This window comes from Podarcis pityusensis (assembly GCF_964106645.2).
Source record: "Podarcis pityusensis genome assembly, chromosome: 4".
Classification (NCBI taxonomy): Eukaryota; Metazoa; Chordata; class Lepidosauria; order Squamata; family Lacertidae; genus Podarcis; species Podarcis pityusensis.
The window spans coordinates 17,526,166-17,553,267 of NC_138027.1; the positions used below are offsets into that span (position 1 = coordinate 17,526,166).

Consider the following 27,102-nt stretch of genomic DNA (forward strand, 5'->3'; position numbering starts at 1 on the left):
GCGCTGAGGACTGCTGCCCTCCGTGGAATCTACGGGTCCTCAGAGCAAACATTCCAGCCTCCCTAATTCCCCGCCTCCCTTTCACATATGACTTTAATGAACTATTAATGTGCAAATCCATTGGTTAATGGGTCACTAATAGCTTCTAACTTGTTTTGAGCTCCTTTGGGGAGGGGAGAGAACCATCTGGGTGTGTTCACAGGTGACGCTAATAACAGGGTTCCTCTCCAAAGCTGTGTTCTGTTTTGTTTCTGCGCTTGCCAATATGGTTAATGTGTCACGCAGCGTAGAGAAAAACGACTATTTTACAAAACAGAATCATGCGATGTTTAAACTATGGGTGTTTTAATTCAGATTGAGCATATCCCTTCCTGAGATCAGGGTGGGGGATACAGATGTCCTTGAGCAACACCTGACAGCAAGCAACGCCTGTGAAGGGAGCTGTAATCCAAAAACCTCCTGAGGGTGGCAGGTTCTTAAAAGATGGGACACTAGACTACCACAACTGATGATACCTTTGGGATATAGAGCACAGAGGCCTGGATGTTCTGCAGGAAAAACATGCACTCTGGATCAAAGTTGACAGCAGTACAGTGGTACCTCAGGTTACATACGCTTCAGGTTACATACGTTTAAGGTTATAGAGTCTGCTAACCCAGAAATATTACCTCAGGTTAAGAACTTTGCTTCAGGATGAGAACTGAAATCGTGCTTTGGCGGTGTGGCGGCAGCAGGAGGCCCCATTAGCTAAAGTGGTGCTTCAGGTTAAGAACAGTTTCAGGTTAAAAACGAACCTCTGGAACGAATTAAGTACTTAACCCGAGGTACCACTGTATAGTGGTACCTCTGGTTGCGAATGGGATCCGTTCCAGAGCCCCGTTCGCATCCTGAAGCGAACGTAAGACATGACTGCATGTCGCGTTTTGTCGCTTCTGCGCATGACGTCATTTTGAGTGTCTGCGCATGCAGTGTCTGGGCAAAACCCAGAAGTAACACGCTCCGTTACTTCCGGGTCGCCGCGGAGCGCAACCCGAAAATATTTAAGCTGAAGCATATTCATCCCGAGGTATGACTGTACAATTGACCTGCACTAAAAACCCATTGTTCTGCACATGTGTAAGTCTCCCTCTCTGCAAGGAATTCTACGCATGCAATTGCACTTTTCGCAATGCATATTTTTAAAGGATCACCGCTACGCTGCTTCCTTCCCATAATAAACATTTGATAAGGCCAATGGGTTGTGGGTCATTCTCCCATAGCTCACTGCGACATCAGAGCAGCTCAGTCAATAGTATAGGGTAGGGGTATGTTTGTTCATCTCAGAGGTCAAGATCGTTCTCAAGCAAGTTTCCAAAGGTGCTTGAACACGTGATTTGTATGTTATTGTAAGATACCACACACATTTTTTTAAATATGTGGTCTTAATCTCTCTTCCCTTCCCACCCCGACTTCAGTCACTTTGGAAAGGGGAGCAGGGATAAGATGACTGAAATTTCATGTGCATGTATGAATGTGTGCGTGTGCACACAGCTGCACACTCATGCACGTACAACGCTACCAAATCTCACCTAAACTGGTATTCAAGGGGAATGTGGAAGATCACAGAGAATGTAGAAATTTGAGAAAGGAAGAACAAGCATGTGGAAAGTCTCTCCTGCAAAGCAACACAGAAGAAGCAGGGTTGTGGGTGGGTGGGAATCCTGGACGGTGGCACAAACTACTGCCTTCATTTCCCCGTTTCTCGAGAAACCAAGCGCTTCTCTTTCAATCGTATGCTCAGTCCCTAAAGGCAGAAGCCATGAAGTTAGAAAATCCTTTCCTCCCCCACCCGTGGCCTGACACAAAGCGCCAGTGACAGGCAGAGAAATAAGCCTTGTGCTTTCACTTAGCAAGCTTTAGCTTGATAAAGACATGTCTCAAAGTGCTTTTTCGAGACTTTAGAGCCAGAAAATTACAGAGGGTTATCAGCTGTGGATAAAAACAATGTACACATTTAGGAAGAGTTCCAGTTGCAGCACCCTTCTTTGACAGGAGAGCTACAACTGTTTTTTGAGACCTGTGTGCTTACGTTTCCCTGCTTTTTAAATAACGGTGGCCTCAATTCAGCCTCTGTAGCAATGCTTATTAAGAAAGCACTCTGCTTAGTAAGCACTGGTGGCTGAGAAATAATCTTCTGCCACAACGTTTCAGATGCCTGTTAGCGAACAAGTTTGTCACGAACAACCTCCTTCTGCAGAACGGATACTGACTCGGCTCAGACGTAATGGCAAACCATGGTTATGTATTTGCTGCACAAGCAAAGATGAGCATTGAACCTGCATGCTGGTCCATACCCTGCCATCCTCCTTACAATTGAAGGGGTGGAGATTTAAAACATTTTTTCATGGCTTGTGGCAAACTGCAATTTCCTGAATATAGGAAACTGTGGTTTGTACAAAAGACAGTTAACAAACCAGGAAATGAACCAATATTAGACTGTGGTTTGGTCTCCTAGTTTGTTAGTAAAATACGGTTTGTACAAACCACAGTTTCCTCTATTCGGATTAAACAGGAAACTGTGGTTTGATACAAACCATGAACATATGAGAACAAGGGAGGAAGGAAGGAGCAGCGTATAAACCTGAGGCTTATTCATATAATGTCGGACAATGGTTTGTTATTATGACTGAGTGGGAACTCCTGAGTGTTTTATGTGCTCTGTTTTCTTCCTACCTTCTCTACTGGTTATTGACTGATATAAATATAAATACATTGCAACCCTGTCAGAAAGCTGAGATTGACAGGAAGATGTTAGACTGAGTTTGTGCAGACATTTCGCACATCCCACCAAATGCAACATTACCCTCAGAGTACAGAGGAACATTTCTGAATGCACAGTTAAAAGCCATTGAGGCATCAGCAGCCAGGAGACAGTCCTCGCCTTGTGCCACCTCTCTGTTTACATGTCTGAAAATTCTGAGCTCAAGCAAAAAACCCCCAAAAAACCTGACACAAACCCACAGGCGTCTGATCGGCCACTGTGGGAATAAAGTACTGGACTGTATAGGCCCTTGCTCAGTTCCATCTGGACTCCTATGTTCTTATGTTTGTGCGGCTATCATTTTGCTACCGGCCTCACCATATTTAGGAACCTAAATATGCCTTATACTGAGTCATACTGCTGGTGCGTCTAACTTAAGGCTGTCAACACTGACTGGCAGTGTCAAACACGTGACATTCCCAGCCCTACAGATGTCAGAGTTTGAATCTGGGACCTTTTGCATGCAAATCAGATGCTCAACCACTGAGTGGCGAATCTGCCCACCTTGGTTTCTCTCAGTATTTCATTTTTTCAACCCTTTGTTGATTTCTCCATGTAAGTTTGAGGCTGGTTTAATAATAATAATAATAATAATAATAATAATAATAATAATAAATTTATTTATACCCCACCCATCTGGCTGGGTTTCCCCAGCCACGCTGAGCAGCTCCCAGCAGAGTATTAAAAACATAATAAAACATCAAACATTAAAAACTTCCCTAAACAGGGCTGCCTTCAGATGTCTTCTAAAAGTCAGATAGTTGTTTATTTCCTTGACATCTGAGGGTAGGGCGTTCCACAGGGCGGGTGCCACTAACAAAAAGGCCCTCTGCCTGGTTCCCTGTAACCTCACTTCTCGCAGGGAGGGAACCGCTAGAAGGCCCTTGGCGCTGGATCTCAGTGTCTGGGCTGAACGATGGGGGTGGAGACGTTCCTTCAGGTATGCTGGGCCAAGGCCATTTAGGGCTTTAAAGGTCAGCACCAACACTTCGAATTGTGCTTGGAAATGTACTGGGAGCCATCAGCAATTTCTCCTAATTTTGTCTGCTACAGATGCATTCAAGCTCCCAGCAATATCTCAGTGCAGGCCTGGCGCCAGGACACAGGATCCTCAGGCAAATTCTAGGGCCCTTGGGTCCCAGCAGGGCACCACTGGTGCGGCTGCCCCCATCTCTGCAGCTGATGTGTGACTCATTTGAGTGGTGATGAGGCCTTAGGGAATGGCCCCGACGGAGCAAAACACCTGTACTCATTGGCACCACCATCTGGATTCCACCAGCCTTGCCCCTGGCACACATGCACTGGGAGCAATACAATTCAAATGGCAACGCAACGTGGGTGCTTTCTGTTGAATGGTAGGAGAAATACCTTGCTGGTCAGAGCGGTCCAGCTGCAGAACCTATTACAGTGGCACCTCTGGTTATGAACTTAATTCGTTCTGGAGGTCCGTTCTTAACCTGAAACCGTTCTTAACCTGAGGTACCACTTTAGCTAATGGGGCTTCCCGCTGCTACTGTGCCACCGCCATGCAATTTCTGTTCTCATCCTGAGGTAAAGTTCTTAACCTGAGGTACTACTTCCGGGTTAGTGAAGTCTGTAACCTGAAGTGTTTGTAACCCGAGGTACTACTGTATCTTGAAGGACAGTGTGCTCTCCCTTGCTGAAGATCTTCACGCAGATGGCTTGAAGGCCCTCTGTTGGGGGTCACTCTTAACTTGGGATTTCCTGTGTCGAGCAGGAAGGGAGGGGTTAGGCTACATCCAGTGTGGGGACCCTCTGGCCCTCCAGATGTTGCCAAACTCCAACTCCCATCACCCCTGTTCATTGGCCACGTTTGCTGGGGCTTATGGGAACTGTAGGTTGACCGCCTCCATAGGGTCCCCTATCCTGAACCAGGTGGCCTGCTAAAAGGCCCCTGCATCTCCTCTCTGCTTCTAGGATTGTAGAAAGCCCTTCCCCTCCCAACCCTACTACGGTAATTTTCACAAATCATTGCACCATCCTGTTGAAAGAAGCAAGCTTACCAGCTGGTGCTGAGGCGGGACAGGATACTGAAGCCCCGAAACCGGCTGGCCTTGCAGCATTTTCTGCAGCAGGATCTTCTGCTGCAAAGCTAAGGGTATGTTCGGTGGCCTCTGCAGAGGCTGGCTTGGGAGAGGCTGGGGTGGCCGTGTCTGCTGCTGCTGGTTCTGTTGTTGCACCGCGGCAGAGTTAGGCTGCTGCTGCTGCTGCTGCTGTGCATAGTGCAGAATGGAAGGCTTGTTTTGGGAACCCAAAACGGAAGGCATCTGCTGGCTGGCTTGCTCCGGGTTGAAATGAAACAAAGGCTTGATGTTGTTCTGAGGCTCCTCCAGAGACATCTGGCCGCTGCTTATATAACCCCTGTTGAGGTCCTGAGGCTTTCGCTGCATCATCATGTTCATGGGATTGCCCTGGGATATGGAGCTTGGCCGGTAAAGGTAGTTATTTATCCCTTTCGGCTGGTTCCCATTCCCAGGCATTCCGGAGCTTTGAGGGCTGAACTGCTGCTGGTGGAAAGGAGGGCTGGAGATCTTCTCCTGGACGAAGGACCCGGGAGAAGGCTCGGCAGACGTCAAAGCGGGCCAGGGGGATGGCGGCTGGCTTTGCTGGCACTGCTGAATAAGGGCATGTTGCTGTCGGTTGGCCGCGATCTGCTTCAACTGCTGGGCGTGGGAGACCTCCTGCCAGCTGGCCAAGGGCCGGTTGGGAACTGAAGACCCTTGAGATGGAGGAGTCTGAGTCTGAGGTGCTGAAGGAATCGGCGATGAGGCGGACATAGCGGCCCCGGACATCGTGTAAGCTGGGCCCGTGGAAGAAGGCCTCATCTGGGGAGACCCCACAGAAGCCTGGTTCAGACCTGGTGAGTACTCTTGCTTGATCACCATCTTGTCCATCTGCAAGGAGGAAGACCTGGCCGAGGGCGCTCTCTGGACCTGCTGCCCGAGGTCGATGCTAAAGGGCTCGTCTTTATTGATGGTGGCGTTGATCATGTTTTCCAGCTCAAGGTCGCTCATGGGCGGCACCGAAATATTTGTCAGCTCATTGAACAGCTCCTGAAGTTCCGGGTCCATCAACTGTTCCCCTGCGTCTTCTCCGTATCGCACGGGGAAAGGATTGCCCTGGGAGCCCTGCCCATCCAGGTGCTTACTGCAAGAGCTGGTTTCACCGGGCTCTTTCTTGACCTCCTTCAGAGTCATGTTGAACATCCCGTTTGCGTTTGAGTGGGTGTTGCCGGTTGGGCTGCTGACTTTCCTCTGAGCGCCTTGTTCAGCCGTCAAGGTTCCCAACACCGGCTGGTTTGGGCAATTGTTGCCACAGTGTCCACCTTGCCCCACAGAAAGGTTATTATCGCCCACTCGGATCCTCTTAATATCAAGGAAGGTGCAGTCGGCAATGCCATTGGACCTCTTGTTAATGGCCGGCGACAGATTCACCACCAGTTTTCTCTTCAAGGAACCTTGGAGCTGGAAGGAACAAGGAGACTCTTTATTAGGCATTCAAAAACATCACTATAATTAATGAAACCAACGTGTTGGCTTCTAACATGGTGCTTACAACATCAGTGGCGAAGTTTAATTCATGAATGTCTGCCCACTTTGGACATTACAGCAGTATCTTGTGTTAGAAACACCCAACAGTGAAATATTATCTTGTCTGCGGTCTTACTGACTCCTCGCAAACTATCAAGGCACCTGTAAGGATCTTATATTGCAATGTTTTTCTCACATGTCTGGAAATCCATTGGAGGCCCATGCAGCCAGGTTTCTAAATACCTGGTCTGTAATCATCATCATCATATTTTATTTATATCCCGCCCTCCCCAGCCGAAGCCGGGCTCAGAGCGGCTACCAACAATAAAAGTAACACAATTTACATAAAATCACAATCAATTAATTGAAATGCATTCTAAAATCAACTAATTCTAAAATCAATTCAAAATCAAATTAATGGCAACCACTGGGCTAGAGTTCTGTGAAGAATTACCAAAGGAGGGGGTCAGACTGTGCCTTGGCCAAAGGTCTGGTGGAACAGCTCTGCCTTGCAGGCCCTGCGGAAAGATGTCAAGTCCTGCAGGGCCCTAGTCTCTTGTGACAGAGCGTTTCACCAGATCGGGGCCACGGCTGAAAAAGCCCTGGCTCTGGTTGAGGCCAGCCTAACCTCCCTGTGGCTTGGGATCTCCAAGATGTTTTTATTTGAAGACCGTAATTTGAAACCTATGCAAATGCATTTCCTAAGCCATAAATTCATCCTACCAGCTGAGCACGAATTCCATGCTTCTTCCCACCAACAGCTCGCAACCCCTTCTGTCCCATTTATGTTTGACAGTTCAACTCCTGATCAGTTAAGATGTTCATGAGCATTCCACAACGCCACCGGACTACAACTCCCATCATCCCTGACCATTCTGGCCAGGACTATGGGAGCTGGGAGTCTAGCAACGACAAGAAGTCTGCAGGTTTCCTTGTCCTGCTCATTGAAACCCAGGAGTGCCTGACTGTAACTAGATCATACCATTTTATACCACTTCAGCATTGCCAAACCTATATTTATTTCTTCTGCTTATAACATTGTGAAAGTGACTCTCATTTTTGTCAACTTTCCAGTGTGATGTGAATTATAAGACTTCTTCAGGATTAAACGGGTAAGACCACAGCTGAGCTAGATTTTTAAGTCACCTTCAGTCTGTAGGTCCAGCTCTGAACAAAATCTATCTATTATTCAGGGAAGGGGAACTGGGGACCCTACAGATTTGCTGGACTACAACTTGTATCATCCCTGACCATGGATTGTGCTGGCTGGGGCTGATGGGAGTTGGAGTCCAACAATATCTTGAGGGCCCCAGGTTGCTCATAATAGTGCCACTGTATTCTGCTCTGGTCAGACCTCACCTGGAGTACTGTGTCCAGTTCTGGGCACCACAGTTCAAGAAGGACATTGACAAACTGGAACGTGTCCAGAGAAGGGCAACCAAAATGGTCAAAGGCCTGGAAACGATGCCTTATGAGGAACGGCTAAGGGAGCTGGGCATGTTTAGCCTGGAGAAGAGGAGGTTAAGGGGTGATATGATAGCCATGTTCAAATATATAAAAGGATGTCACATAGAGGAGGGAGAAAGGTTGTTTTCTGCTGCTCCAGAGAAGCGGACACGGAGCAATGGATCCAAACTACAAGAAAGAAGATTCCACCTAAACATTAGGAAGAACTTCCTGACAGTAAGAGCTGTTCGACAGTGGAATTTGCTGCCAAGGAGTGTGGTGGAGTCTCCTTCTTTGGAGGTCTTTAAGCAGAGGCTTGACAACCATATGTCAGGAGTGCTCTGATGGTGTTTCCTGCTTGGCAGGGGGTTGGACTCGATGGCCCTTGTGGTCTCTTCCAACTCTATGATTCTATGATTCTATGATTCTATGCTCAGACTTGCTGTAATGTATTTCAGGTGCACTAAATTCAACCAAAGATAACAGTGTGGTGATATCAGTGATCAGAGACTCTTGGTTACCTAACTTGGTAAAATTCAAACCGTAAGGAGAATGAGGTAATGCACAGGCTTTGTTGATTCCTTCCACTGCATGCTTTCTTTCCAGTAAACCTGGTAAACTACATTTGCTTCTTTTCTCGGTTATCTTTGCACTCCCTTCTGCTAAACCGAAATCACTCTCCAAGTCCCACATTCTTCTTGTGAAGCAAGGAAGTCTCCAGGCAACAAAAGCCATATCCTGGCAGCACATTTTGCTCTTCTCAGTCTTTATTTCATTAATTTACTTTAAAAATAAATAAACCAGCAGCTCTTCAAAATCCCAGGAGCTCTTGGAGTTAAGTGAAAATAAATGCCTAAATCGACCGCAATTCCCAAGACTGCAATCACGCCACTTCTCTTTTCACTACTGTGTCTCCTGGACCCAAGCTGTTCTTTAAGTTATCTAGGGTATGCAAAGCAATTCGATGGCTTGGCACTGGGAGAGAGTATAGTGATAATGAAGATTAATATCATCCCTCCCCCACATGCACACACCACTTCGTACTTGGAGCTGGCTCCATCCCACCTTGTGATCTTCTGTCTTTCGTCTGCACCACTCAAATGCCTTTTATCAACTTACCATATGAAATGGTCTTGCACTAAGTTAGTTCAATGGTCCAACCAGCCCTGACTTCGTCTATATTGGTTGGCAGTGGCTCTCTAGGGGAGGTACCACAGCTTTCCAATCCTTGATCTAGGCTCTACTCTGACATAATTTCGCGACTCTTCTACACTCCATTTTCTCCTAGAATACGAGTGCAAGCGATCGTACCCAAGCACTGACCGTCAGCTGATTGTTGGTGTTTGGGAAGCTGTGTCCACAGTGCTTCCCAAACTGGCAATCAGCTGATAGCAGGGGCGGCGTCTCTGGTTTCGCCACCGGAAGCGAAATGGGAAGTGCCATCCACCCTGCCACTTCCACTGCCAGCATCTGTGCCAGTTTCAGGCAAGATCTCACCCATTCAGGGTGAGAGCTTACAGATTTGGGGCAAAGTATCGCACACTCTGCAAGACCTCACCTGAAATCGGCACTGGTGTTAGTGTCCCTTCTCTGCCACTGGTGGAGGCGTTAGGGCAGGTAGGACGTCTGCAGGGGCGCCAACTTGGGAGCTTATGCCACCGCCGTCTAATGGCTGTGCCGGCCTTGGCTGATGGACAGAGCTTGGGAAGCACTGGGCAAAAAGAGTCTTGCAGAAACCACTGACCAGCTGATTGGTGGTGCGTGCAAAGCCCCTTTTGTTCAGGCTCGGCCTTTACCTGTCCAAACCTAACATCATACACGGCTTCAGGTGCATGGACCGCACCTGTGACTTAGCTGAAACAGTCTCATGGGGGTTATTATGATGTGATCATGTCTCCTTCAATTAAGGTGCCATGGTCTGATCACTACGCTCTGAAAGCCAGGATTGACTTTCCACCCCCACCCTGCTTAGGTGGCGAGCCGATTTGGGCTCGCCCGCAGAGGCTGATGGACCCTGATAGATTCCGTCAAGCCTTGCGGGACCTTGCTCCCCCTGGCGACTCATTAACTGAGCTTGTTGAGGGCTGGAATACCCAGCTCCTGGCAGCCATAGATGAGATCGCACCTAAGCGCCCTCTGCGACTCCGCAGAAACCGGGCTCCCTGGTTTACCGAGGAGCTTCGGAAAATGAAGCGGGACCTCAGACGGCTAGAGCGAGTATGGCGGGGTGCCCGTGACGGAGCCTCAAGAACATCTTATAGGGTTTTTATGAAAACCTATGAGATGGCGGTGAAGGCCGCTAAGAAGTCTTACTTCTCGGCCTCCATTGCATCCGCTAGCTCTCGCCCGGCGCAATTATTTAGTATAATTAGGTCTTTAACGTCCCTTGAAGGACAGCCAAATTTAAATAACAATCTGACACACAGCTGTGAGGCATTTGCGAGCTTTTTTGCGGAGAAGGTCCTGTTGCTCCGCCATGACCTCTCTGCCAATTTGGATACAATAAAGGAACTGGAGGCCCCTCGACTGTCCTCGGGTCCAGTATTGGACCACTTTGATCGGATATCCCCAGCCGATGTGGACAGACTCCTCCGAGCTGGAAAGCCCACCACCTGTCCTCTTGACCCGTGCCCGTCTTGGCTGATTAGAGCGTGTCCAGACGAGGTGCGGGCCCCCCTGGGGGATATCATCAATTTGTCCCTTGGCACCGGGATATTTCCAGGGGAATTGAAGGAGGCAGTGGTGCGCCCGCTCTTAAAGAAAACATCATTAGATCCCTTAGATCTATCCAATTACCGCCCGGTTTCGAATCTTCCATTCCTGGGTAAGGTGATTGAGAGAGCGGTTGCTGAACAGCTTGGTAGGTTTCTGGATGAAACATCGGCTCTGGATCCATTCCAGTCTGGCTTCCGCGCTGGTCATGGGACCGAGACGGCTCTGGTCGCCCTAACAGATGATCTCCGCAGGCAGCTGGATCGAGGCGGGTCGGGGCTGCTGATTCTTCTAGACCTGTCAGCAGCCTTCGACATGGTTGATCACGAACTCTTGGACCACCGCCTTGCCAACGTGGGGATCCAGGGCACAGTCCTTCAATGGCTGCGCTCGTTTCTCTCCGGTCGGGGACAGAGGGTGGCGCTTGGGGGGGAATTGTCATCCCGCCACTCCTTGGTGTGTGGAGTGCCTCAGGGTGCGATACTCTCCCCGATGCTTTTTAACATCTTTATGCGCCCCCTTGCCCAGCTTGTCCGGAGTTTTGGGCTGGGTTGCCATCAGTATGCCGATGACACCCAACTCTATCTGTTGATGGATGGCCATCCTGACTCGGCCTCAGACACACTGACCAGATGTTTGGAAGCTGTGGCTGGATGGTTACGTGGAAGCCGGTTGAAGTTAAATCCTTCGAAGACAGAGGTCCTCTGGCTGGGACGGGATGATATGGGATTGGGGGGGCAACTCCCATCTCTTGCGGGGGTGCAATTAGTGCCAGCACCGTCCGTTAAGAGTTTGGGTGTAATCTTCGATACCTCCCTCTCTATGGAGGCGCAGATTACAGCTATAACAAAGGCGGCATTTTTTCATCTCCGCCAAGCTAAGCAGTTGGCCCCTTATCTTTCTCGCCCTGACCTAGCCACTGTGATCCACGCGACGGTCACCTCCAGACTGGATTATTGTAACTCGCTCTACGTGGGGCTGCCCTTGAGACTGACCCAGAAACTCCAGCGGGTGCAGAATGCCGCGGCGAGACTCCTTATGGGGTCTTCGCTGCGAGATCACATTCATCCGGTACTATACCAGCTGCACTGGCTCCCGGTGGAGTACAGGATCAGGTTTAAGGTGCTGGTTTTAACCTTTCAAGCCCTATACGGCCTAGGACCCTCGTACCTACGGGACCGCCTCTCCTGGTATGCCCCACAGAGGAACCTACGGTCTGCAAATAAAAACATCCTGAAGGTCCCAGGCCTCAGAGAGGTTAGGCTGGCCTCAACTAGAGCCAGGGCTTTCTCGGCTGCGGCTCTAATCTGGTGGAACGCTCTGTCACAAGAGACTAGGGCCCTGCGGGACCTGACATCTTTCCGCAAGGCCTGCAAGACAGAGTTGTTCCACCAGGCCTTTGGTCAGGGCCCAGCCTGACTCCCTCCTCTGGCAACCTGCACAGAACTTTGCTTAACGGTTGCCATTAAATTGATTTTAATTAATTTTTATAATGAAATGTTTTAGAATGTTGGATTATTTGATTGTTTGATTATTTGTTTGTTGTTAGCCGCCCTGAGCCTGGCTTTGGCTGGGGAGGGCGGGATATAAATAAAATTTATTATTATTATTATTATTATTATTATTATTATTATTATTAATGAGAATTACAGCTTCTGTCCTCCCTGACTATTGGCTATGCTAGCTGGGGAAGATGGCACTTGGGGGGTCCCCAACATCTGGAAGGCCGCAGGTCCCCTACCCCTCCAAACCAGATATTCCCTTTGACTCGAGCAGAAATATAATTTTGTAAAATTAAATGGGTACCTGGTTATTCCTTAGCATGGGGATCAATGTCTGGGAGCTCCTGCAAGAGGTGTTTGTGTTGGGACCTGTGGCCTTTGAGATGTTGTTGGACTCTAATTCCCATCAGCCCTAGCCAGTGGGGACAATAATCAAAGATGATGGGAGTTGTGGTCCAACGACATTGGGAGGGCTGAAGGTTCCCACTCCCATGTGTAGGGGACGGATGCATTGAATCCACTGTAGTGCCAGCACACTGAACCAGCTTGCCAGCATGTTAATTAATATATATGATTTAAACACTTGTGTCCAAAACAAAACCTGCTGTCAAGAAAGGAATAAGGACGTTGGTTTGATGTGATCAATTAAGGGCCTGCGCTGGAACCACAGCGGCGTTCCCTTGTTGTATTAGATTAAATTAACACGGCGCACACCCCCAAATTTAAATGGCAGGCACAAAAGATTCATTTCCGTAACCTCTGCCTAAGAAATCTCTCATTGTGGCTTCTGTTCCAGTTGCTGGCACGCGATAGTGATATCGGTTAGACAAATACTGCAGCTGATGAACCCGTAAAATGTAATGTGTGGCTCACATTGTCCGAGAAGCAACGTAAGATGGTGGGGGCGGTGGCGGGGATGACGATGACACAGTGCAGCTTTAAATAGGTCAAAATTGTTAATCAGGAATGGAGCATTCATTACTCTGTGCAAAACAAGCGGGCACGGACGATCGGTGTTCCGTGCCGTACGAGATGTTTCTTTCCACCGCCTCTTTCGTCCTGGAGAACTCTCCTTCCCCTCCCTTCCCAGATCTCCTCCAACCATGAATAAATTAACAATCTCTCACTGCTAAGATCTACAGAAATTAATGTCAATTTATATAACCAGGGGATGGGAAAGCCAGGAAGAGGAGGAAGGCAAGCTGAGTGCGGGCGAAACGCGACTGCTTAACTGATCCCGTCCCGACGAGAGAGAAATATCAAAGGCATTATAAATGTTGACAGCATAATCAGGCATGTAAAAGAGGTCACTCAGCACCACCCACCACTGGAAGCAGCGCAATTGTTTACCGGTTTTAGAAGTCAGCTTAAAATATTAACACATACACAGCCGGGCGCAGGAAAGCTCCTAATCCTAAAAAAAATTTGCTGCTGCCATTTGGGTTTTTGCCTTTTCAACATCCTGCCTGGCAGATTTAAAACGAAGGGGGATTACCCGGCGCAGCTAAATTGTTTGTAATCTGGGCTTCCTGCAGAACCCAGCCCCACTGCGGGACTCTGCTTTGATTCCCAGATGTGTAGAATTCCTCACGCAGCCATGCCCTCTTCTTAGATGTCCACGCAAGATGGGGTTCCCTGGCATCAGTGGCTTTCATTCATACTGGCCTAGTATATGGGCAACTCCCCACTTGTACATGACCGACTCACCGCAAGGTGTTGTGAAACAATTAAACAATTCGATTCAAACCTAAAAGTGGAGCGAAAAGGGCAAAAACAGTGTGAAAATGGCAAAAAAGGCGTGAACCCAGGAGCCTTTGCACCGACCTTTGAGGCCTGTGGAGAGTTGGCGTTTTGGAAAGGAGGTTTGGAGGGACATGGAGCAATGGATCCAAACTACAAGAAAGAAGATTCCACCTAAACATTAGGAAGAACTTCCTGACAGTAAGAGCTGTTCGACAGTGGAATTTGCTGCCAAGGAGTGTGGTGGAGTCTCCTTCTTTGGAGGTCTTTAAGCAGAGGCTTGACAACCATATGTCAGGAGTGCTCTGATGGTGTTTCCTGCTTGGCAGGGGGTTGGACTCGATGGCCCTTGTGGTCTCTTCCAACTCTATGATTCTATGCCTCGTTAGTGCAGCTGTTTTTTTAAAAAGGGTTTCCAGAGGTTTGGAGGGTGTTTACAGGCTTTTTAGATGGTGTTCCCAATACGCGCAACTTCACTCACACATGGGGTACCTGGGAACGCAACCCCTGCATAAGTGGGGTCTCGCCTGTAGCTCAGGGGAAAGCTACCGTTTTCCTCCTTCCCATTCTCTTCACGCAGCCCCAAACAGATGATGAGACAGTTCCTTGCAATTTTGTGCCACTACTAGGACCAGCGCACATACTGGCTAGACAGAACACCTGGGCAGGCTGCATTAATGAACACCTGAGCAGGCTGCATTAATGAACACCTGAGCAGGCTACATTACTGCTGCGTGTATGGGAAGAGCTATGGGTTACACAACCAGACATGCATTTTCCAAATACATCAGGTAATTCAGATGCGAGGAGGAGTTTGGGGAGAAGGAAGCATGTGCAGGGCAAGTGGGTGGATGCATACTTAATCCTTCCCAACAATTTTGGTCTCCCAAACACCCCATAGTTGTGGAAAGGGGAAAAGCACATCGTGGGGGGGGGGGGGGGAGATGGGTGGTGCATAAGAGTTTCTTGCCACATGCAGTGGTTGCAAAAGAAAAGAAGAATGAACATTTGTGGTGTCAAGCCCCTGTTCTGCAAGAGTTATTTAGAAACTTCCTTCTGAAATATGGTGTTCGATGGGTTTAGGGGTGGGGTGGGGGGTAGGGGATGTGTGCTTTCTACCACCCCCACCTGTCAAGATTTTGGAGGACCTCAAAAAAAGAGCGCTTCGGATCAACCACTCTTTGCATTGCAGAGTATATATCTCACGTATCTATATAAATTGATGACGGAGCTGGTTGTCAACTGACGAAAGAGGAGGGAAAAGGCAGCCCTTTAAGGACTTAGCAGCGGCGGACGAGAGGCAATCTGGATTAGTGGTATATGGCTATTCTCTTCCCCCATGTTCTTAGGGGAATTAGTAATGCAATCTGGCAGACCAAAAACCACAATCTTGTAAGGCAGCGGGAAAATGGCAGAAGGACATTGTTAAAATAATAAATAAATACACTTGTCAGTTTGAAAAGAAAAAGATGCTATATCTTTCCAGTTTGCAGATTTACTCTTCATGGGGCAATGCTGTAGAGAACAGCAACAACACTAACAAAAATGCAGTTGTGCGTCTCTTTTGAGCTCTCTTTAAAAAGCAAAAGCAAAAGCCAAGCGGTTTGCTTTTAAGTGAAACACAGAACCCCGAAGTCTTTGTTTTGGTCTGGAGGTACAGCCCGAGGTTTTCAATGGATGAGAGCCTGTGGTATAGTGGTTCAAGTGTTGGACTACAACCCAGAAGACCAGGGTGCGACTCCCCATTCGCTGGGTGAGCACTTGCTGTCTCTCTCCCCACAGCGTCGTGTTGGGGATTAAATGAGGAGGGGGAGAACTATGTGTGCCACTTTGAGCTCCTTGGAGAAAAAGGTGCAATATAAGCTCAGTAAATACATAATTTTTGCCACGGTGCAGAGCAGGGTTTCGGTGGGTCAAAGCCAGAGCCTTGTGGAATTTGGTGGCTGAGGGGTGGAGTTTTAAGCGCATCAGAGTGTGGGTTCAAACCCAGCCATGTGCAATTTAAAACGGGACGCGGGTGGCGCTGTGGTGTAAACCACTGAGCCTCTTGGGATTGCCGATCATAAGGTCAGTGGTTCGAATCCACACGACTGGATGAGCTCCTGTTGCTCTGTTCCAGCTCCTGCCAACCTAGCAGTTCAAAAGCATGCCAGTGCAAGTAGATAAATAGGTACCGCTACAGTGGGAGGGTAAATGGCATTTCCATGCGCTCTGGTTTCTGTCATGGTGTCCCGTTGTACCAGAAGCGGTTGAGTCATGCTGGTCACATGACCTGGAAAGCTGTCTGTGGACAAACGCCGGCTCCCTTGGCCTGAAAGCGAGATGAGTGCCTCAATCCCACAGTCGCCTTTGACTGGACTTAACCATCCAGGGGTCCTTTACCGTTACTTTATGTGGAATGTGAGAAGGCTCAACAATCATTTAAAATGCTGGTATCACCACCAACAACTCTCCACTTCTGGTCACTTTCTGGATTCGGTCAATGTCTAGTTTGGGTTTTCCAGATCCCAAAATACCCTCCCACACACACATTGATGCACTTCCATAATTAACTACAATGCTTTACACTGATATGAAATATTATAATGAGATTCTTGTCCAGTTCCCAGTTCCAATGCAGAATGTTTTCATGCTCCACTTATCAGTCACATGAAACACAAGAGTTAAAAACAAACAGTGAAAATGATGTGAGGTTTGTTTGTTTGTTTGTTTGTTTGTCAAACAGGGTGATCTACATAGTGACGTGAGGTGAGAATATTCTCCGGAGAATATTCTCTGCTAGAAAATTATCCGGAGAATGTTCTCCACAAACTGTAAATTCTAATGTAAGAATCTAGTAAATAATAACTCAAGCTGTGATATTGCCAGTGTAAGTAATGAATAATGATGTTTTTGACCCAGTTACATTACTGGGCATTGTGTCATTCACCATTGGCAGTTCTGAAATGTGAGCTACAGAAAACATTTTTTAGAAAAAGTTTTAAAAATGCTATTCATTTAATTTGATGAACATTTGAATTCGTATATACTACCGGTAAATTTAATAACCTTTTTTCTATTTTGGTGTGACCTTATTTTTAGTAATTCTATACCCTTGGCCATACAGTGTTTTGTTTTTTTTACAGAAAGTAGCTTTAATGCTTTATGCACTTAAAGTATTTAGGCCAATACAATTATGTGATTCATTCATGTTGAATTTTCAATTTCAAATTTGGTACAATTTTTTTTTAAAAAAAACAATAATAAAAAAAGAAAAAATGTGAATTCACTGCAGCGCCCCATTGAATAAAAGTATCTGTACAGTTTTTGGTTGCCATCTGAACAGGTTTACCCATGAATAAACATGTAGATTAACTAATTATATCATTTTGAATGCATAAAAATCACATCATTTTCAATGCATTACAATGAATATTCTCCTGTTTTAAATGAAAATTCTCTAATATTCTCATTAATCGAAAATATTCTCCAAAAGATTATTCTCGAAAATTTACCGTAACATCAAGAGATCTACATTTATCTACCGAGTGACCTCTCGCTTTCTCTCTCTCTCTCTCTCCTCCCTAAAGTGGAGACTTGGGGAGACAGTGGCAGAGGTGATTCCCACAAAGGAACTAAGAGGAGGGTGGGGGGGGGGGAATTTGGGTGAGAGGAGGGCCACAGGTCAGTGGCAGCAGCATCAATTGCACTGTTTGGAATGCTGGTATACAGCATTACGTAGTCTTGCATCCTGGCCACATACACACCATCTATTTAAAAGCACATGGCTTCCAACCAAAAATCCTGGGAAAGCCACTTCCGCCTACAGGAGGAGGTGGGGTTGCGGGCTTCATGGCATCTCCACGCACGCAGTGGGTGGAGACCAGCCCTGTGCGATTGGGGGGATTCCTGGCTGCATCATTATTTCCACCTGAGGGGGCCGGGAACTCGCCATGCAAGTGTAGTTCTGTGAGGCGGAAACTACAGTTCCTGGGATTATTATTATTTTTGGGGGGAACCATGTGGAGATGGTTTTCCATAAAGCTATGGTTTTCCCAGTAGTGATGTACGGAAGTGAGAGCTGGACCATAAAGAAGGCTGATCGCCGAAGAATTAATGCTTTTGACTTATGGTGCTGGAGGAGACTCTTGAGAGTCCCATGGACTGCAAGAAGATCAAACCTATCTATTCTGAAGGAAATCAGCCCTGAGTGCTGACTGGAAGGACAGCATGAAGCTGAGGCTCCAATACTTTGGGCACCTCATGAGAAGAGAAGACTCCCTGGAAAAGACCCTGATGTTGGGAAAGATGGAGGGCACAAGGAGAAGGGGACGACAGAGGACGAGATGGTTGGATAGTGTTCTCGAAGCTACCAGCATGAGTTTGACCAAACTGCGGGAGGCAGTGGAAGACAGGAGTGCCTGGGGTCACGAAGAGTCGGACACGACTAAACGACTAAACAACAACAACAACAACAACATGTGGCTTAAATGTGTGCTTTAAAAGTATGGTTTGGATATAGCACCTATTTCCTACAATGCCCAAACAGATGCCCCAAGGAAGTCCCAGGTACCCCCTGGAACCAACATGTGCTTGAAAACCACTGAGCCACAACCTTTCCCCAAACATTTCAAGTATGCAAATAGCTGTATCAAGCAGATACATCTTCCTCCTTCTCCTGGGTCTGTGACCGGCCGCAGCTCACTTGCTGGCAAAAGTCTGGTTTGCCTCTGTGCAGCCTGCGAACGTTCCAAATAGGAATTTTCCAAATGGTCTCCCAGGTTTCTGCTGTTACATTTTAATGAACCCTCGCTATGGCCTGTTTTAAAGGACGTTAACATCGCGCCAGGTCCATAATCTCTTTTATGAAACATCAATGGCTGGTAGCTGGAAGTTGTTTTCATGTCGAGCTTGTACAAATTGTTCGGAACATGGAAAAGGGGGGAGTTGCTATAGTTACCCGTATAAAACGGCCTGGCGAGGAAAAGGAGCAGTTCACAGGTAGTTCCCTCCCCCCCCCCCCACTGAAGAAGTCAAAGTGGCTGTTTTTTAATCAGCAACATGAGATTCTAGATTACAGATGAACTTTGTTTTTCAAGCGGGTGTATTCCCCCATCCTCAAACAGTGGTATGGAAAATCCCTTTAACTGAAAATATTAGATGTACATATACTGGGAGCCAAGAAGCTCTTCAGTGAATTATTGTGATAATATATTTATTTGCAAACAATTTCCAGTATGTGTGCTGGCCTATGTCCACCACCCTCAACTATCCATTTGCAAATAATCTGATCACTTGCAAAAGAAAAAAACAACCCTTAATTTCTTTTTACAGACTGATGAAGGTTATCATAGCTCAAAATGCATCATGTTTCGATATTTCCCTGATAGTCATCCTTTTTTAAAAAAATAAAAATAAAAAAGTGTTTGCTATACTTGATAACGCGGGTTCACCCTTCTGGCTTGTTTTTCAAAACGTTGAAACTGCTGCAAAAAAGGAGAAAACTGGTGCAAAGAAGGAAATAATAATAATAATAATAATTTGCATTGCTCATTCCCATGTTCCTTTGGGGCTCACATCAGCTGGATCTGCCACTGTGAAGCTGGACAGCTGAGAGAGGAGGTCAGAATAAAAACACATTTCAAACTTGGCAGGGATTTCTGACTTCCAGGCCAGCCCTTCATTAACAGCTTCTGTACATTATTGTTCTCCCTCTAAGGGCTGTAAAAATGAACCAAACCTTTGTCCAGCCTACACTTCCTTCTCTAGCTCGTCTGTTCCTTCAGGCTTTCCATCCTTTGTTTCCCCTTTGTTCAGTTTGGAGACTGGCAGAGCCGAAATCTATTTTATAAGGGGGAATTGGTAGGACCAAACAGCACGAATCAGGTGGTATAGTCTGTCCACGACTGTACCACTTTGGCAGGGGGTGCCAATAGGGTTTTCTGGGCCTCGTACACTGCATGTGGATTGGGCCCTCCAACCCACTCACAACAGAGGACACGGATTTGCATAAAATGTGCATACATGATGGGCAACATGCAAATCTTGTCTTCTTTTTCAGGTGAGCAGAGGGCCCCCCCAAATAAACCAGCAATGCAATATCTGACAGACAGAATATACGTAGGCGAAGCTTTCCCTCTTAATTATAACTAGAAAGGGCTCAACCTGCTGAATTGCTGCCTGCCATACAGCTGTTCAAGAACCTTTTCCCCAATGCCAACTCTGGGGCTCTGTTGACTGTGGTCTGCCTCCTAAAGGCCCAGGCCTGAAGGTTTGAGGCTGGGTGGCCTAGGAAAAAGGACAGGGAGCCAGCTGAAATGGCTTTTTCTATATGATTGTGGACGGACAGGAAGCCCTGTCCTCTTCCGAATCTGGCTGCCCTAGTAGGAGGTTGAATTTTTATATGCTCGTCATTAAAAAAAACCAGAACACCCTCTGCACATAGCAAAATATGATTTGATTACGCACCAGCCTTTTAGCAGATTAATCTATTCATTATACAATGAAATATAAGTTAATTTGTGTTTCACCTAACCCTCAATATATTTACTTATCGGAGTTACCAAAGAAAGTATAAGAAACAGTTTAATAAATAAAAGCATTAACTTTGATGGCAGTTCCTGTGAAATTTGTGGTGTGGTGGTACAGCAGAGGACATTTTCTGCAGTAGCCCCCAGACTGGAGAATTCCCTACCCTCCGAAGTTCATTTGGCCTTATCATTCTAATATTTTTACACTGGGTCAAGACGCAGTTTTTCGCACAGGCTTTCTGGGAGTGGAAAAGGATATCCCTCCTATTTAATGTTCGTTTATTACATGATTTAACTTTATTGAGCTGTATGTAACCTGTGCCCTAGGACTATATGGTGAAGGGTGGGTTATAAATGCCTATAAATAAATAAATAAATAAATAAATAAATAAACTGAATGAATGAATGAATGAATAAATAAATAAATAAAAGGTGGCAACATTTAAAATATTTTCTTATTCATCTCCTATTATGGAAACACACCAGAGCCAAAATAGCCTAAAACAGTAACACACCAGAACCAAAACTGCCTGAAAAAGGCGTATTTTTTAATTGGCAACTCACGAAACCTTGTCCTCGGTAGTTAAAATTAACTCAACAAGGGCTTCCCTAGATTGATTTACTAAGTAGCAATGCAATCCTAGGCTGCACTATTACATTTTAACTTCTAAATTATACAACTAGCTGGGATGGGTCTTTTTCTTAAAAAAACAAGCAAAACTATTTGGTTCCAATGGGTAGGATTAATTATGTCAGTTCCAGGCTTACATAGAAGGAAGGATCACAATCCTGGTGTCTCACCTGAAAATAAAGAGGCTTTGGGATCCAGTGGATTAGAGGCTGTCTCTGCCCTGAACTCACAAAACCAAACATGGGCTACAACCAGGGGGAACATGGCTTCTCACCAGTTGAGTTCCTCTCCGTGAGTGGATAGACAGAGACCTCTGCTTCAGCCAGAGAATCTGAGGTTTAGGATTGAGGTGCCCACTTATTAGTGTATCCTGAAAACACATAATATTAAAAATGTGGAGAAATCCAACGTATCTACTTTAGAACGTGCCGTCAGCATGACTAACTGAACAGATGAAATAATTTTGCATGGAAAACGATTCCTTTCTGATGCCAGTCACGCAAATAAAATGCAACATGTCAGGGTTGATTTCTGCAAGCCAGCTTAAAGAATTGGGTTCATTGCCTATAAATTAAATTAGTAAAAGTGAAATTCAAAACACGGGGCGCAATAACCTAGCTTGATTCAGCCTGTAGGGATTGACCAGGAGGAATTTATGTTCACTGCTTTCTTGTATGCTCACATTCATATGTTTATAGGCCAGAAAGTACCTACAAACGTCTAGCAGACCTGCCAAGTCTCCAACAGCAACGACTTCGAAAGCTCTCTCATCTCTCTCCCGACTCTGCCCATATCCCGGTAAACACCGTAGTCACTGAGGGTTTCTAAATAATTCTATTGTAAATGAAAGCTAGCTTGTCCTTGGGGACACGGGAAGGAGAGACATATTAATGCACAGATCCTCCAAAAAATCACAAATTTGGCTCTTCGATGGTTTAAATCAATGGGAGCTGTTTCATCACAGCAGAGTTTCTAAGAGCTAAGCTCCTCACCCAGTCAAGCAATGTGGTAGTTCCTGCTCATCTGTATCCCTTTCGTCTATAGATGGCATATTGTTGTTGTGTTTTCTTAACACTCTCCCATTTCAAAATACAGTCGTACCTTGAATCCCGAATGCCCTGGAACTCGGACATTTTGGCTCCCGGAAGTGATTGTTCTGGTTTGCAAATGTTCTTTTGGAACTCGAATGTCCGACAGCGCTTCTGATTGGCTTCAGGAGCTTCCTGCAGCCAATCAGAAGCCACAGTTTGGTTTTCAAATGTTTTGGAAGTGGAACAGACTTCCGGAAAGGATTTCGTTCGACTTCCAAGGTACGACTGTACAGAAGCCCCTGCGTGTGGCAAATACTGCAGCGAGGAGAAAGGATCTCGCAAGCTCTGCACCCGAGATGGTACAGGGCTTTAAAACACAGAAACCAAACAGAACATGGGGAAGCATTTAAAAAAGCAGTTATCAAACCTGAGTAGAACAGTCCCACTTATGAGTTGGTGGAACATAAAGGTCAGTCTTCAATATGTCGGAATATGACTTCAGACCCTCCAAGTGTCCCTATTTTCCAGGGACAGTGCTGGATTTACAAAATCGTCTCGGTTTCTGATTTGATCCCGGAAAGTCCCACTTTTCCTTAGGATGTCCCTATTTTCATAGGAAAAATGGTGGAGGGTATGGAGTTATCCGACCCCTGAGCTATCTGAAGACAACCCCGTATCAGAAAGCTTTTTAACTTTTAATGTTTTATTATGTTTTTATACGTTGGAAGCCGCCCAGAATGGATGGGGCATCCTAGTCAGATGGGCTGGATATAATAATAATAATAATAATAATAATAATAGGACATCCCTATTTTCAACAGAGAAATGTAGGAGGGTATGCGATTTGATCAGGTCTGAGGTATTTAGCTTCAGCGATGCAGCCATTTTGTGCTGGTACTTTTAGTAAATTATTTAGTAATTTTATTTACTTAATTTTATTTAGGAAATTAGTTAGTTTTAGTAAACCAACACCTCGTGGTAGATAGGTATAGATATGGTGATCTTTCTATGGTTCTCTGAGAATTGGCCTGGTGACAACACCAACCAAAACCATGGGACTTTGGTTCTGGCGATGCTTTCCCCGTGACCAAATGCTAAAGCAACCCATAACCTTAAGAGGACGAAGGGCCAGGGATGCAGTGAGATAAACCCCCTCCACCGAAACTTTGTATTTGTGTTCCCTCCATTTCAGTTTCTCTGACATATGGCAAAATGTGTCAACTTCCTGCAGTTTCTCTCTTTGAGAAGAATAAACAGCGAGGTGCTAATCCCTCTTGGTTGGGTCAGGCCATTTGCAAACCACATCTGTTAAAACACAAGCAGCCCAAAGATCACACACACAGCTTACGTGGAGTCCAACTCTTGAGGCTTGAAACCTGGCGCTTTCAAGTTTTCGCTTGCTCAGAAAATGGAACCCGCAGGGATTAATGAGCCTAACAGCCAAGACTGAGGCGGCAGTAGTTAAGAACCAATTCATTTATCACATTTGTACCCCACCCTTCCTCCAGGGTACGCATGGCGATGTACTTTTGTGTGTGTGTGTGTGTGTGTGTGTGTGTGTGTGCGTGTGTGTATTTTATTCTCACAATAAACATGAGGTAAATTAGGTAAGGCGAAAGGCATTTTGCTGACAGAGGCAGAGCAGCAAAACACTGTGCTCTACCCTCCATCCCAAATCAAAGCATACGATTATCAAGGCGGAAAATCCCACAAGTGCCTCTTCCAAACCCATGACAGTAACACATACAACAATAATGAATTAAATGGCTATTGTTGGCCCTCTCATGGTCTCCCAGCGTTAGCTGCAGGAGGTGGCTACCTTAATTTGCCAACAACAAAAAACGATGGTGAGCAGAACTCAGCCTTGCATTTCCCCTTCTACTTGCAAGAAAGTTTCCTAATTTCTCACCACACCGTAGCTTGCATGCCCTACCATGAAAATAGAGACATCCTATTTAACAACAACAACTTTATTATTTATACCCTGCCCATCATCATCATCATCAACAACAACAACTTTATTATTTATGCCCTGCCCATCTGACTGGGTTGTCGCAGCTACTCTGGGCAGCTTCCAACATTATATAAAACATTAAAAAAATAAAAAACCTTCCCCATACAGGGCTCCCTTCTTCTAAAGTTTGTATAGTTACTTATCTCCTTGGCTTGTGGGTCGCATAACTCCATACCCTCCAAAATTTATCCAATGAAAATAGGGATGCCCTACCACACCCTCCAACATTTCTCCGATGAAAATCCTAAGGGAAAACTGAACATTCCAGTACCAAATCAGAAACCAGGACTGCTTCTGTAAATCTGGGACTGTCCCTGGAAAATAGAGACACTTGGAGGATTTGCTGTTACTTGTGAATACGGCAAACTATTATTTGCTCAACATGTGGACGACTGAGGTATTGTTTCAAACTTGCATCGAACAACGGGTAGAAACTAGTGGAAATGCAATCGGTACTGCCACAGGTAGAAAGGGGAACAAGAAATAAGTGCTTCTGGTCGCCTCTCCTCTGATGGCTAAGGTCCACCAACAACACCCCCTTCATAGTTTGAGGGCGGCAAATGATGCGCCTGTGTCAAGACAGAAAACAGGATGGGCATCCGTAACTAGCCTGGGCCCACCAGGGCTGATGCCATTTGCCACAACATCCCCCTTTAAGAATTACCTAGATATCTAAAAGATCATCTCACCTATTATATTCCCAACCCATCACTGCACTCTACAGGAGAGGGATGCCTGTCGATAGCATCTCATCAGGAGGTTGTTGCATAGGATGTAAAAAAAAGAAGAAAGGTAACGGATCCCTGGATGGTTAAGTCCAGTCAAAGGCGACTATGGGGTTGCGGCACTCATCTCGCTTTCAGGCCCAGGGAGCTGGCGTTTGTCCACAGACAGCTTTCCGGGTCCTGTGGCCAGCATGACTAAACCTCTACTGGTGCAACAGGACACCATGACGGAAGCCAGAGCGCACGGAAATGCCGTTTCGATAGGCACCATCTCCATAGTTATTCTGGCCCTCTAACAAGCCTTCTAACTGGAGTTCCTTATCCAAATCTGTACAGTCATACCTTGGGTTAAAGTTGCTTCAGGTTGAGTGTTTTTGGGTTGCGATTCGCGGCGACCTGGAAGTAACGGAATGCGTTACTTCCTGGTTTTGCCTCTTGCGCATGCGCAGACACTCAAAATGACGTCACGTGCATGCGCAGAAGCGGCGAATTGCGACCCGTGCACAGACGCGGGTTGCGTTCTCTTCAGGATGCGAACGGGGCTCTGGAATGGATCCCAATTGCATCCAGAGGTACCACTGTATCTGCACTGGATTTGGAATTGTTTTTACATGTGAAACCATTTTTAGTTATTTCCATGCACTGTATGGAATTGTGTTTAATTGTGTATATGGGATTGTTGGTACATACAGAATTGTTTTTACACAGGGAATTGCTTTTATTCCTGGGTTTTTTGTTTGTACTGCGAAATCACTTCTGAGACATTTTTAATAGGAAGTGATTCATAAAAGGAATCAAACAAACAAGTAAATGTACATTTTATGTTGGGCAGGCATTGAGATGGTGCTGCTCCAGCTGCCCGCCATCTTTATTTTCCCAGAATGCCTCTGGGCTGAAGAGTGGGCAACTGGAGCAGCCTCAGCCAGCATTTTGCAGAACACCCACCTCCAGGAAAATGTGTAAATGGGGAGGGGGATTTATTTATTTTAAAAAGGGAGGGGGAGAGGTAGGGATCACTTCTCTCCCAGTAAGCTGGAGTGAGACAGAGCAAAGCTACCACACTGGCACTAGGAGTGAGACAAACCTGGGTGACCAGGGGAATTCAGTATGCAATGTGGAAGATGTGGGTGGGTGGGGGTAGATCAATGAGGTGTCCATGATGGGGTGGGGTGTACTCACATGGCGGCGTGTCCTAATTTCCCTCTAACCTAGCTGCAAATATGCCTTTGTGTGGCTGCAACGTTAACAAGCACTCTGCACAGTTGGAAACAATGCAGGGATCAAATTGCTGAGTTAGGTGGATGGGTGCACAATTAATCCCCACCCGTCCCACAAAGGAACAATAATGCAGCAGGAGTTAAAATGCAGGAGCAGAAGAGATACCAGGAGGAAGGGATCACAACCCGTTTGCCAAAATAGCAAGTGATCACATTAAGGATTATTGGGATTATTCCAGGTTTTAGGAAACGTTACCACTAAAACTGTGCGCGCACCATGTGATCCTCTACTGAACTGCAGGTCTGAGTTTGTGTGCCCACAGGACATCCTGCAAACCTTGCTAGAAAATGGGGATATCAGTGAGAAAGGTCCAAGTTTACTCCCAACCCCCTCAACCCCAATGTGCCAATTTTGTGTTTGTGGGGAATTTTATCTTATTTAATATGGGCATGCAACTCAAACATGCAAGTCCCCACCTACAGCAGTCTGAAGAGATAGGATCAGTACAGGTGGTCACCAAAACAGGGGTGGCTAACCTGTGGCCCTACTAATATTGTTGGACCCTTGCTCCCATCATCAGCAGCCAGTATGGCCAGTGGCCAGGGATGATGGGAGTTGTAGCCCAATAACATCTGGAGGCTACATGTATTAGATCAGGGTTCCCTAACCTTGTTTTTGCCTGGGAAGGCACATCTGAAAATCTAACAAATTGCCGTGAGCACCACAATATATCTATTTCACAGAAGAAAAACTGGTGATGTCCAGACCCCACTCACCCAAACAAACAAAACTCCTGCACACATCCAAAAACAAGTAAAGCACAAACAAAAAGGACAACCTTCAACCAATAGCCAAATTTTATATATATATTTAATGTAGGGGCAAAAGACTTAGGTGAGTGCTAAGGGGGGGTTACAAGGGTTCTTTGGTGACCAGAGTTTTAGGTGACTGGAAACAAACTGTGGTGAGCCTTAGGTTCATGCCCTCCCTGTCTATTTTGTTCTTTGTGTGAGCAAGGAGAGTGAAAGTTTCTGCTTTCACTTCAAAACAAACCACAGTTCTCTGTTACGTATGCCTGTTTTCACAGAACTGCGGTTTGCTCCAGCCCAAGTTAAACTAACCAAGGTCAACCCATCATTTCAGAGCTGAATTTCTTTTAACTAACTTTAGAAAAAGCCACAGTTTCCTGAGAATGGCTACAACAAGGAATTCTGGTTAATTCT

General features: G+C 46.2%; 1 protein-coding gene across 1 annotated transcript in view; it reads right to left on the bottom strand.

Moving 5' to 3' along the window:
- Positions 1-27,102, bottom strand: part of MAML2 (mastermind like transcriptional coactivator 2) — a 153,882-nt gene that overhangs the window by 39,084 nt on the left and 87,696 nt on the right. Inside the window, exon 2 of the mRNA XM_081001827.1 lies at positions 4,825-6,285. Coding sequence (XP_080857953.1) covers positions 4,825-6,285 — 1,461 coding nt within the window. The remainder of the gene's footprint in view (positions 1-4,824; positions 6,286-27,102) is intronic.